General features: G+C 50.6%; 2 protein-coding genes across 4 annotated transcripts in view; both read left to right on the top strand.

The window, feature by feature from the left end:
* The window catches only part of Prkd2 (protein kinase D2), a 28458-nt gene extending 22968 nt beyond the window's left edge, over positions 1-5490 (top strand). The window contains exons 17-19 of one of the 2 annotated variants that reach the window (XM_021166159.1): positions 694-961; positions 4604-4689; positions 4940-5490. In XM_021166159.1, the coding sequence (XP_021021818.1) occupies positions 694-961; positions 4604-4689; positions 4940-5140 (555 nt within the window). In that variant the 3' untranslated portion in view covers positions 5141-5490. The remainder of the gene's footprint in view (positions 1-693; positions 962-4603; positions 4690-4939) is intronic. The other variant, XM_029479954.1, reaches the window with a different exon arrangement.
* Positions 5491-10446: 4956 nt separating this feature from the next.
* The window catches only part of Dact3 (dishevelled binding antagonist of beta catenin 3), an 11948-nt gene continuing 8750 nt past the window's right edge, over positions 10447-13644 (top strand). Inside the window, exon 1 of one of the 2 annotated variants that reach the window (XM_021168766.2) lies at positions 10447-10804. In XM_021168766.2, the coding sequence (XP_021024425.1) occupies positions 10556-10804 (249 nt within the window). In that variant the 5' untranslated portion in view covers positions 10447-10555. The remainder of the gene's footprint in view (positions 10805-13644) is intronic. The other variant, XM_029479103.1, reaches the window with a different exon arrangement.

Below are 13644 nucleotides of genomic sequence, written 5' to 3' on the forward strand. Positions count from 1 at the left end.
AAAGCTAACAGATAGATAGATAGATAGATAGATAGATAGATAGATAGATAGATAGATAGAATCACTCTGGCTAACCTTGAACTGTCTATTGTCTGGGCTAGCCTTGTATTTGTGATCCTAGCTCAGCCTCCCCAGTAGCTGAGATCAAATACCTGCACCAGCAGGCCCTGCATACCTGGTCCTCTTTAATCCCCAGAAAGTCTTAGACGTTAACCCATCCCCTGTGTGGTGGAATCAAAGTCCTTGTTGGAAATCTTGGGCCCATTCTGACTGGGCAGACTTCTAGAATGTTGACTCTGTCCCCCCCTTCCAGTCCATAATCCTCCTGTCCTGTAGGGACCATTAACAAAGGGCGAGGTGCAGACTGTAACCCATCTTAGGAGGCAGACAGTTGGCTATAGAGAGCATTTAATAGTCTTCATACTGGACCCAGTCCAGGAACTGCATGCGGATTAACTCACATCATCCTTATAACAGCCCTTTGAGACAGGTGTTAGAGATGGGGAAACTGAGGTACAGAGAGGGGAAGCCACTCACCCAAGACTACACCGCTAGGGAGTGGCAAATCCTCGATTTGAACCATCATTCAAGTATTGTTTGGAATACTGAGGTGGTGTTGGTGTGGACGCACAGTGGCAAGCAGGGGAAGGTGGCGTCATCATCCCGCACAACCTTCCCGTGTCACCATTGCAGGTGAAGCTATGTGACTTTGGCTTCGCTCGCATCATCGGCGAGAAGTCCTTCCGGCGCTCAGTGGTGGGCACGCCTGCCTACCTGGCACCCGAGGTGCTGCTCAACCAGGGTTACAACCGCTCGCTGGACATGTGGTCCGTGGGTGTGATCATGTACGTGAGCCTTAGTGGCACGTTCCCCTTCAATGAGGACGAGGACATCAATGACCAGATACAGAACGCGGCCTTTATGTACCCGGCCAGCCCCTGGAGCCACATCTCATCTGGAGGTGAGCCACTGTGGACAGACCAGGAGGCAAGAGGGTGGGGAAGAAGCCAGGCCGCAGATTCATGGATTAATAAGTGTGGGGACAGAACAGTGGGCAGGAGAGTAGAGCATGGCAAGGCCACACCTGGTAGGTGAGGCTGTAAGGGATTGGGCAAAGCTGGGCCTGGGTGGGCGGGACTATGAAGGGTGGGTGTGGACCCGGGTCAAAGTGGGTGGGGCTGAAAGAGAAGGGGAGTCAAAGAGGCTGGGCTGTGGGAGTGGGTAGACCGAAGGTTAACCCTACAGGGTCTGGTAGGTAGACCCTGGTACCCAGGGGTGTCATGGTGGCTTAACACTCTAGGACACGTCAGAACCAGGGTAGACTCTTTCTTTTTCTTTTTCTTTTTAATTTTGTTTTGTGCTTATTTTATTTCGTGTGTATGGGTATTTTGTCTGCATGTATGTATGTGCACCATGTGCTCCTGAAGGCCAGAAAAGTATCCGATCTCCTGGAACTAAAATTACAGGCAGTTGTGAGCCTCCGTGTAGGTGCTGGGAACTTAACCCAAATCCTTTGGAAGAGCAGCCAGTGCTCTTAACCACTGGCCATCTCTCCAGTTCCAGGTCAGCTGTTCCATCTGTCTTCCTTCCTTCCTTTATTTTATTTTATGTGTGTCAGTGTTTTGCCTGCCCTGCATGTATACATGTGTGCCTGGTGACAGAGGAGGTCAGAAAAGGGCATTAGATCCCTTACAACTGGTTTTTACTAGTTATGGTTGTGAGCCACCATGTGTGTGCTGGGACTTGAACCCATATCCTCAGCAAGAGCAGAAAATGGTATTTAGGGGGCTGGTGAGATGGCTCAGTGGGTAAGAGCACCCGACTGCTCTCCTGAAGGTCCAGAGTTCAAATCCCAGCAACCACATGGTGGCTCACAACCATCCATAACGAGATCTGGCCCCCTCTTCTGGAGTGTCTGAAGACAGCTACAGTGTACTTACATATAATAAATAAATAAATCTTTAAAAAAAAAAAAGAAAATGGTATTTATTTATTTGATTGTTTATTTATTTATTTATTTATTTATTTATTTATTTATATAAGTACACTGTAGCTGTCTTCAGACACACCAGAAGAGCATGACAGATCCCACTACAGATGGTTGTGAGCCACCATGTGGTTGCTGGGATTTGAACTCAGGACCTCTGGAAGAGCAGTCAGTGCTCTTAACCTGCTGAGCCATCTCTCCAGCCCCAAGTCTGGTCCTTGGTATTGTTTTTCTTTTGCAACAGTAAGACTTGAGCTTAGGGTCTGATGCATGATAGATAAGTTCTCTTTGACTAAGCTGTATCCCCAGCCCCTTTGTTGTGTTGTAGTTTGAGGCAGGGTCTCACTAGATTGCCCAGGCTGGCTTTGAACTCATCTTGTTGTTCAGTTAGGCACTGGACAGTAGCTGGGATGGCAGGCCTAGCTGAGACTCAAGTTTTAACCACGGTGTGTAGTTTGGAATTCCTGAGACAGGCACATGGGGCCTTGGAGATAGGATGCGACATGTCTGTGTAGGACCTGAGAGGAATGGGTCCAGAGGAAGCCAGAGCGGCCTGCATGGGGGTAGAGCCTCTCTAGAAGGGGCTGGAGCCTAACTCTGTGAACGGAGCAGAGGTGAGCCTGCAGCTTTAGAAATATGTCCAGAGAGAAGGCAGTTCAGTCTAGGGTGTAGCTATGGGGTGGTCCAGAAGAGAGGTGCTTTCTGGGGATCCAGGACCTGATGGAGATGGGAGGAAAACAGAGTCAGGGCTGGGCGGACAGTTTGATATTTTCATCAGAGGCTCAACAGTGGCCCTGGGTCTTAAGACAAGGATGTCACCTGGTGACTTGTCCTGGGAGATTGGGGTCAGGTGTGGGGTGGTCCTGTGAGAGGCTGAGTTGGGGCGGTCTTGTTTGATTTGTTTTGTTTGCCTGGCTTTGGATGCTGTAGCTGAGGATGCGCTTGTACTTCTGATCTCTGCCTTCACTTCCCAAATGCTGGGGTTACAGGCTGATACGAGCAAGCCTGGTATTGTTTCCTGAATACAATGTAACAGCTTTTCACTAACATTTCCACTGTGTTAACATAGGAAGTCTATTGTGGGAGTATAGGGCAGTGGTAGAGCCTCTGTCCTGAGTTTCCAAGAAGGGGCTGCAGGCATGGCTCAGTACAAGAGCCCCTGTCTAGAACCCCACAGTGAGGGGCTGGGGGTGTAGCTCAGTGGTAGAGCTTCTTGTCTTAGGATCTTCCAGTGAGGGGTTGGGGAAGGTGGCTCAGTGTTGGAACACATGTCTAGAAAACTATCCTGAGAAGCTGAGGCCTGGTCAATGGTAGTAGTCTTGGTGTCATGGTGGCTTGAGACTCTAGGAGAAGTACAGAACCAGGGTACTAGGTTCCCTCTATAGCCATGTAACAAGAACACCATTATAAATTATCTAAAGCCAGACAGTGGTGGCGCAAACCTTTGATCCCAAGATCTTGAGAGGCAAAGGCCGGTGGGATTTCTGAGTTTGAGGCCAGCCTGGTCTACAGAGTGAGTTCCAGGACAGCCAGGGCTATACAGAGAAACCCTATCAGGAAAAACTAACTAAAGAACTAACTAAATAAATAAATAAATAAACTATCTAGAAATGGTTCAGAACAAGCGGGGGGACTATGTGTGGCCATATGCACTCTGCTGTCTTCTATACAGGACTTGCATCTATGGAGTTTGGTATCCATGGAATCCCTGCAGACCTTGCCCCTAGGCTAGCACAGGCCCACATAGTGACGCTCTGTCCCTCAACATGTGCTGCCATTGACAAAGCCTCAGCGGGGCTTTGGCTTGAACGCCTGGTGCTAAGTAACCGTCCCGGCTTCCTTCTCTGGGTCTCCTGCAGGCAGCAGTGGCTTCAGAGTGTGGCCTTTTTGTCAACATGGCACATCACTGTTAGCTCCCTCCTGATCAGAGTAATGTCATATTCCATTTGAAATAAATGTGTTTTCACCCAAAAAGGTATACTGTTCAAAGCTGGAGGTAGAAGGGCTGGACAGATGTCTCAGGTGCTATGACAGCTTGCAGCTCTTTCAGAGGATAAGGGATAGGTTCCCAGCATCTGTGTCTGGGAGCTCATAAGCATCTGTAACTTTAGCACCAGGGATTCCAATACTTGCTTCTAGCCTAAGAGGATACCTCCATTCACATGCACGCACACAAATAAAAATATTTTGTTTGTTTTCATACAGTGTCTTATTATGTAACCTTGACTGTCCTTGAACTCTCAGAAACCCATATGCTTCTTGAGTGCTGGGATTAAATATAGGCTTTTTCTACCACAGTCAATCCAAAATTAAATAATATATTTTTTAAAATTAGAGCTGATCATACCACCACATACTTAAAAACCCCAGTAATTGCCAGGCGTAGTCTAGGCTGGCTTTGAACTCCTGATCTTCCAGCTTCCGCCTCCCAGGTACTGGAATTACCAGTGCTGCCACCATGAGTAGCAAGATTTGCAATTTAATGAGAAAAGCAAGCATAGAGTTTGGTACCCTGGGCCAGTGCTAGAGGTTTGCCTTTGTGGCAGTCAGGATGGGGTGACCTTCTGGAAGAGACCGCCTATCCATCAGAGCTTCATCTGTCTCCTTCCCCCACAGCCATCGACCTCATCAACAACCTGTTGCAGGTGAAGATGCGCAAGCGCTACAGCGTGGACAAGTCTCTCAGCCACCCATGGTTACAGGTGACGTAGGGAGGGGGCCTAGAGGAGGCGGCAGAGCTAGGTCTCTAATTGGCTGGGTGAGTGGGAACGTTATTGACTCGCCTGTTGCTGTGCTGTGGTTGGGGATGGGGCTACACCGCTATTGGCTGAGCAGGTTGTGGGGTGTGGTGCTTTGCCATCATTGGTCCTAGCAGAATCCAGGCTGTTGCTGAGATTGCTGTATTCTGCCCAGCTTGTGGTCCCAAAGCTAACCCAGTTTTTCCCGGCTCAGGAGTACCAGACGTGGCTTGACCTCCGAGAGCTAGAGAGAAAGATGGGCGAGCGATATATCACCCACGAGAGCGACGACGCACGCTGGGAGCAGTTTGTGGCAGAGCGCCATGGGACGCCTGCAGAAGGGGACCTGGGTGGCGCCTGTCTGCCGCAGGACCACGAGATGCAGGGGCTGGCTGAGCGCATCAGCATCCTCTGAGGCCAGTGTTCCCCCTGGGCAGCTTGCTTTCTTTGGAGTCCTGCACATCATCCCCAAAATGAACTCTTGTAGAGGAAGCAGCTTCCTGCGCAGACTGGAGGGGCCAAGGGAAATAGACTCTTCCCAGGGCCATGATCTTAGTCCCTGATGCCCCAACCTTGGAGCGATAAGGCAGGAGAGTTGACTCTGGGGGTAAAGGCGCTTGCAACCAAGCCTAACAGCTTGAGTTTGATTCCTGGGATGAACCGGTTTGGAGAATTGACTCCTTCCGTTTGTCTCCTGACCACCATAAGTGCCCACACAAACACAGGCAATAAAATGTATTTTTTCTTTTTATAACAAATGAAGCACCCACTGGCCATGGTGATAATATAATCCCAGCACTTGGAGAGGCTGAGGAAGGAGGGTCGATTTAAGTTCAAGGTCAGCCAAGGCTGCTGAATCTACCAAAAAAAAAAAAAAAAAAGACAAGACTTTTTCTGAGCTGGGAAATTCCAGCGCTTGGGAGGTGGAATCAGAAGAGCCAGGTGTTCAAGGTACTTAGGTACGCGGTGAGTTCCAGGCCAGTCTGGGCTGTTAAGACCCTGTCGCAAAAACAAAGTAGGGGCTGCAGAAGGCAGGGAAGATGGGCGAGGGTGGAAGGGGAAGAGTTTATGGAGGATTTCATGGAGAAGAATATAAGGAAGGGATAAAGTGCCTGTAGCCTAGAGTGCACAGCTTTAATCCCAACCCTGATCACTTCGAGTGCTGGAGGATGAGAGGGAGGGGGAGAAGGGGAAAGGAAGGAAAGGGGAGGGGAGGGAGAAGAGAAAGGGAGGAGGGAGGAGGGCTGAAGAAGCACCATGACAGATGAGCGGGTACAGTTCTCAAGATGGAGAATCTTAAGTCCTAAATGCATTTAAGGGGCAGTGGATAGCCCTTACCTACAACCCACCAGTGAGGGGCTGGGGGTGGCTACTGGATATTTGTCTAGTATGCCAGGGTCACTGACCCAACATCTCATACTATGAAAAGAAGAGCAAGTTGGGTGTGTCGCACACCTGCAGTCATAGAACACTGCAGTTGTAGAAGCAGGAGGATTAGAAGACTGAGATTCACGGGCAGATGAGACGGCTCTGTGCTTGCAGAGGAAGTCGGAGCCAAGTTCAAGCCCCAACCCAGATGCCTTGGGGGCGAGAACAGACTCCAGGAAGTTGTCCTCTGACCTTCAGATCAGTATAGCACACACATGCCAGCCACCCCCTACTCCTACACACACACACACACACACACACACACACACAGGCAAAAAAAAAAAAAAAAATTCAATGCCATCTTTAACTATATGCATTATTTTTAAATTATATTTTAAGACCAGTCTGGGATATATCTGCCATGCTTTTTTCCTCCCTCCTTCCCTTCCCCCCACCTCTGTTTTTCAGGGTCCTAGATGGAACTCACTCTGTAGACCAGGCTGGTCTCCAGTTCAGAGATCTGCCTGCCTCTGCCTTCCAAGTGCTGGGACTAAAGGTGTGCACCACCAGCCTCCTTTCAACACAATACTGAAAGGAGAGACAGCTCAAAAAATAAAGGTCCTACCACCAAGCCTGACAACCTGAGTTCTATCCCCAGAACCCACACTGAAAGGAGAAAACTGGCTCCCAAAGGTAGTCTCCTGAGCTCCACGTGAGCTTGGTGGCACATGCCTTTGCCCGCCGAGTCATCTCTCTAGCCCATAGGCATAGATAGGCAGGATGTCCAGAGCCTATCTAGCCAGCCTTGTCCAGGGATCCTCTGTCGTTGCTTTCCAAGGTGCTGAAGTTACGGGCGGGCTTCTGTGCACATCATTTACATTGGGGATCCAAGTACCAGTCCTGTGTTTGTGCAGCAAGTTCGTTTTTGTACCATGATGATGTCAAAAACTCCCCTTCCTCCTTTTCGTCCTTCCATTTGAGGTTCTGGGGATGGAGCCTAAGCCCTTACAAATACCAGGCAAGGCCCGTACCACTGAGAGCCACCTAGTACAGCCTGTGTGTGCACTCATAGAGACAAAAAGTCTATATCATGCCAGACAGTGGTGGCGCACACCTTTAATCCCAGCACTCAGGAGGCAGAGGCAGGTGGATCTCGGGAGTTCGAGGCCAGCCTGGTCTACAGAGTGAGTTCCAGGACAGCCAGGGCTACACAGAAAAAAACCCTATCTTGGAAGAAAATGAAAATGTCTCTATCATGATTGTTCCTCTGTTACCCTCTACCTTCCTTTTTATTGTATTTAATTTTGGGACAGGGTGTGTTCGGTGTCATGCCTGCAGAGGTCAGTTATCTCTGTCCGCCATGTGGACATGGGCACCAGGAACAGAACTCAGGTCCTTGGCATCAGCAGCATGATCGCCTTCCCACTGAAAGCCATCTTGCCGGCCTATCTGTCCACTTCGTTTTTGAAACAGGGTCTCTTGGTGACCCTCAAGCTCACTGACCGGCTGAACTGGCTGGCCATTAAGCTCCTCCTGCGTCCATTCCCCAGCACTAAAAAGACAATCGTGGAACCATTGCATTTGGCCTGTTGCATGGAGCCCAGGACTCTGAGTTCACTCATGTTTTCACAGCGAGCAATGGGCCTGTTGAGCTGCCTTCCCAGCCTGCGTGTTTTCTATTGCAATGGCTTCTTGACACACTGTGGGTGCTCCTTCACCCCTGCCCATTTCTGTCACTGTGCTCAGTGATTCGGGGTATGCGGTGGTGACCATGACACCTTGGGCCCTGCTACCATTGCATGGACATAGAAATGAGTCCTGGAGACAGTCCTGAGTAGGCAGGGAAGGGATGGAAATAGGGCAGCCTGAGGCAGTCTGAGCATGGGCAGGTGTGGCGAGGGGATCAGAGCATCGAAGCTTCCAGCTTTTCCTTCTTGGCCCTGAGGCTGTGGGGAAAGGATTTTTTTTTTTTTTTAATTTCAATTTGTTTTAGAGACTAAGTCTCTCTACCTAGCTCTGGCTGTCCTGGAGCTCACAGACCAGGCTAGCCTAGTACTCACTACCCACCTGCATTTGCCTCCTGACGGTTCCTGCCATCATGCTGTCCTTTCTAACTCTGGATCCCTGCCCAGTTCTCCAGTTGCTTGGTCACCCCGACTTTTAGCCCTCAACCCTCCAACAGCTGAGAGTAAACTGAGGCCTCATTTGCCATGACTGTTCATGTACTGGGGGCTGAAACTAGTAGGATTCTAGACAAAGCCTCAACTACTGCACCTCATCCCCAGTCTTTTGTTTGGTCTTGCCATGTAGTCCAGGCTAGCCTGGACCTGCAGATCTTCCTGCCTAATCACTTAGAGCACTAGAGTGGCAGACCTGAGCCACCACTCTTGGCACCATGAAAAAAAATTTTTTTTTTTTAATATTTTGAGACAGGGTTTCTCTGTGTAGCCCTGGCTGTCCTGGAACTCACTCTGTAGACCAGGCTGGCTTCGAACTCAGAAATCTGCCTGCTTCTGCCTCCCAAGTGCTGTGAGATTAAAGGTGTGTACCACCACTGCCCAGCAAGACTATTTTAGGGTGTGGTGTATGTGTGTGCTCACACACACAGAGTGCAGTTGCCTGAGGAGACCAGAAGAGGACAGTGGATCCCGTGATGCTGGAGTTACAGAGGATTGTGAGCCTCTTTTTCCCTCTGTGTGCCAGAAACTGAACCCAGGTTTTCTGGAAGAGCAACAGCACTCTTAAATCACTGAGCCATTTCTCCAGTGCTGGGATTACAGATATGACTCACCATGCCCAGGACTCAGTTCTTTATGAGTGGTAGAAGCTGTTACTCCAAAAAAAAAAAAAAAAAATTAACAGGGTTATACGTGGTGACCCACTCCGTTAATACGAGCACTGGAGGAGGGGGAGTCAGATACAACCCAGAGGAGGTCTGAAAGTAACAAGCCAGTCTGGTCTACATAGTTACAAATCAGCCAGGGTTACTTAGTGAAACCCTCAAAAAGCAAAACAAAACATAATTATGCTGTTAAACGTTCAGAATAACTTTTTTTTAGATGTAGATGAAGAGCACAGAGAGACCAAATTCGATTCCTAGTGTTACTCTGCCTTAAAGTGGCATAGACTCACCACATCAAAGTTGGTTATTGCCAGACGACCATAAAACATTATAAAAGACAGTTTCACATTATATTTTTCTTTCAATAACAGGCTGTCATAGTTAGCCCAGATTGGCCTCGAACTCACCGCGATTCTACGGCCCCATCCTCCCTTCCAGATCTCAGCTTTTAAGGAGTCAAAGGTCCGTCTGAGAAATGGGCTATTTCACAAACGTTGCCGACACACCGGGTGTAGTGACACATGCTGGCCGCGTGAGGGGGCGCTAGCCCTGCTTGCCCAGTGAGAAGAGGCAGAATGCAGCCTTGGAAAGCAGGCAGGCTCAGATTTAGAACTCCAGAACGTTGAGAACAGAGCATCTCAGAAGACTGAGAACAAAGCCTCTTAGAACCGTGAACAAAGGCCCCTGCGAGCTCAGACTGGTGGAACTCAGCTCCACCGCACCTGGAAGACAAAAAAGACCTCAGATTCTCTTCTGGTCAAAGCATAGAATATTTCACCCAGGGTCTTGTAATTCCGTAAGTGTGCTGTTTTGATGAGACAGAAACTCGCTGTGTAATCCAAACTAGCTTGAAATTCACTATGTAGTTTAGGCTGGCCTTGAACTCTCAATTCTCCTTCTGGTTCAGCCTCCCCTATGATGGAATTACAGAGCCGGTTTGAACGGGTCCTGCTTAAAAGCGTAATCAAACCGTAAGATGTTCAATCCGCTTTACTTCTGAGGGTCTGGGAAAGCTGCCTGGAAGAGGAGGCGTGATCCGGACCCAATCATCACTGATGATCCTTCTGCGCAGACTCAGAAGCTGAAAGTTCGGGAGGGGCGGCAAGAGCAGCTGCGGAGCTGTCACGTGGATCCAGTCCCTATTTATAGACCACCCTTCCCTGGACCTGGAGAGCCCAATGGCAGCCAGCGCTCGCCCGCAAGGGGGCGGAACCAGCTCCAGAACCAAGCGACTAGCACCAATGGAATTGGAGCAAGGGCGGGCTTGTTTCATTGTGATTATAAAGAAGGCGTGGCCACAGCCCCAGGGTCGCCGCCTAAAGGGGCGTGGCGAGTCTGATACCCCCGTAGGTAGTCCTGGGCATGCGTTAATAAGGAACAACGGGGCGGGGCGGATCCTTCCGTCACGGAAGGCAACAACCAATAGTAGGTCGTTGTCGTGCCATCGGGGGCGTGGTCATGTAGATGAGGCGCGGGTGGGCGGCCCAATGGGCGGGCGCCTATGCAGATGAGACGGTGACAGCCCGGCCAGCGGGCGGGCGGGCTGCTGGGGCGGGGAGGTGGGACCGGCGAGAGGGGCGGCCGTGGGGCCCGGCCGGGCTGGGGCGGGGGGCCGCAGCCATGATCCGGGCCTTCTCGTTCCCGGTGAGCCCGGAGCGGGGTCGGCTGCGGGGATGGTTGGAAGGCAGCCTGGCCGGGCTCTGCGAGTTGCATTGGCTCCGAGAGAGGCAGGAGTACCGCGTGCAGCAGGCGCTGCGGCTGGCCCAGCCCGGGATGGGGGGCGCCGAGGCCGAGGACGAGGAGGACGCCGAGGAGGACGAGGATGCGGCAGCGGCGCGCAGGGCCGCAGCAGCCCTGGAGGAGCAGCTGGTGAGGGGTCGCCTGTCCATGCGTCCATCCATGCATCCTTCCCTCCCCCATCCGTTCCCCCACCTCCCTGCTCGTGTGTCTGTCTGTCTGTCTTGGTAGTGTATGCTCAGCACACCGGTCCTAGGGCAGGGGAGCAGGCAGGGGGAAGAGATAAGACTGGAGACCTGGCTTTTCCTACCCCCAAATAGAGCTGATAGGGAGGATGCACGGCCTCCGTTGGACTCTGCATGGACCATGTTAACCGTCCTGGATGCCTAGTGTGTGTTAAACCAAACATTCGTCTTCTTACAGTCTTCCTATTTCATGAGGGTTTGAAAGTCCCCATTTTACAGAGAAAAAAACTGAGGCTTAGAGACAGAAAGAGACTCACCCAAGGTCACACAGCCGGCATTCAAACATAACCTCCCTCTGGGCCCCGCTACCCGGGATCCATCTTTCCTTAAGTGATCCATCTTTCCTTAAGTCTCGGGGTGCTTGGAGATCCCTGGAGGGGGCGGGGTGGGGGAAGGGGAATCTTCAGGCCTCTGGAGAGAGAGACCGGCTGCTGAGAAATGCATAGTCCCTGAGGACCCCCGGGGGCATTTTGATCAACCCAATGACACTTCTGTCTTCTACTTGGTCCCATGGCTCAGTAACACGGGGAGGCCAGGTGAAGATAGCTGGGGAGTGAGAGGAGAGAGAGTATGATTCACCGAGGAACTCTAATGATGACTTTCAAATTGAAAAGGCCCCAGCTCTTTCTCCCTCCCTACATCACTCCTTGAGTCTGGAGACCCTTTCCGGTTGTTGCTCCAACCTTTCCATACCCCAGCATCTCTGTTTCATTTCATCAACACTGTCCCTGTCTCTATGGTCTTCCAAGACCCGTAAAGCTTCCAAAAACAGAGGAGATTAGAAATAGGGTCGTGGTCTGTCTCTAGGCCTCAATGTTTTTCTGCCTAACGTCTGTCTCCATCTCTCTTCCCTTCCCCCAGCCCACTCCCCTGGCCCATTCCATCCCGGTACCTAAGCCTCTATGTGTGTACATGTGTGTGGTCAGAGCTTCCCGTTTAGGGAAACCTGAGCCAAGGCTGTGGGGGTGGAGAGGGGAATCTGGCTGTTGCTGACCTCGGCTGCCCCCTCCCCAGATGGGAAATGGGGAAAGGGGCTGAGGCCAGACGCCCAGCCCCACCCCCAACCGGCCTGACGGTGCAGGGAGTGAGACCTTACACATTCTTCTCCAAGCAGAAACAGCTGTGGGAGGCCCCGCCCCCTCCAAAAGTTACCGAGAAGGGGAGGTGTTCAGCCGCTACCCCTGCCCTCTGCTGCCTGCGCTTTGCCAGACCCCTCCATCCAGCCCACTAAGAGGGTGGGAGAAGGCACCGCTGCAGACCAGTAGTGGTCTGGCCTCTCTCCCTCCTCACTCTCTGCCCCTCTTCTCAGTACTTAGTCCTCCTGGCTAGCATGAAGTGGTGATGGGAGAGCGGACCTGTCCCTCACACTCCACCCCTTGTAAGCAGTAGAGGCTCTCAGCCAGGCCTCAAAGAGGAGGAGGAGGTGGAAGGCTGGGACAAGAGCCTGCCTGATGGAGGAGTATAAAAGCGCTAAATATAAACACCTCTGGTGTTGAGGGCTCCTGGGTCTTTCGGAAGAGGAAGTGGGGTCACTCCTGATTCCAGAAACACCCTGTCTTATAAGACAACCTACATCTCCATCCAGCACTCAGAAACACTACCTATGAAACAAAACAGAAAACCCCGAAGTTAGACTTGGTGACTCTGTGAGACATGATGTGGGCATGTCACATTCAGAGTGGAAGTATTGCAGAGAGAGGGGAGTGGATATTGTGTATAGAGGGGTCCTGTTGGCTCCTAGGAAGGGAAAATATCCCTTCCAGACTTGCAGAAGGACTTGTTAACATAGATGAAAGGGCACCGGAATGTAAGGGGAGGAAAAAAGATATGGGGACGTTTGGGCAAAGGAGTCTCTGGGGACATCAGGTCATTTAGAGATGAACTCAGGCTGTCTGTTCCCCAACTCTTGACTCCTCCCCCTGGTGGAAAAACTGAAATGACAGTTGTGGAATCTATCACTCCCCCAAAAGTCCATCATTTTACATATAATTTTTTTAAAGATTTATTTATTCATTATATGTAAGTACACTGTAGCTGTCTTCAGACACTCGAGAAGAGAGAGTCAGATCTCATTATGGATGATTGTGAGCCATCATGTGGTTGCTGGGATTTGAACTCAGTACCTTTGGAAGAGCAGTCAGTGCTCTTAACCGCTAAGCCATCTCTCCAGCCCCCACATATTATTTTAATTATGCAAGCAGTATTAGAAATTATTCCTTGTAAGATACTGTCTTGTAATAATGTAAACTGGCCTTGATGAAGTGCTGAAAAAGAGAACTGATCCTTCAAGTCCTTTTAGCTTTTCCTTCGAGCATATTAAAGACCAAGTCATGTGATGCCACATTGCAGATAAGGAAAGTAAAGCCCAGAGAGATCAAGACACCTACCTAAGGTCTTACAGCTGGACAGTGGAAGAGATGATTGGATCTTGGACACTGGGGGCCAAGTCTCACCTTAAATATTCATTGGCCCGCACAGTTCACGTCATCTTCCATCTGATTCCCTATGCTGAGAAGGCCACTACCTTTTGAATTGTCTTGAGTCTGTTCTGATTTTCTTCTAATGTATCTACTCTCAAAAACAGTTTGCATGCCAGGAAAGAGATGGAGAGTACCCGGCAAAGCTTTGGTTTTTTATTTACCAATCCAGGGGATGGAACTAAGGGCAAGGAACAGGATAGGCAAGTGCTGTACTATTCAGCCACGCCCCCAGCCCCTCACGGGGGGG

This window comes from Mus caroli, chromosome 7 (assembly GCF_900094665.2).
Source record: "Mus caroli chromosome 7, CAROLI_EIJ_v1.1, whole genome shotgun sequence".
In the NCBI taxonomy this organism is placed as follows: Eukaryota; Metazoa; Chordata; class Mammalia; order Rodentia; family Muridae; genus Mus; species Mus caroli.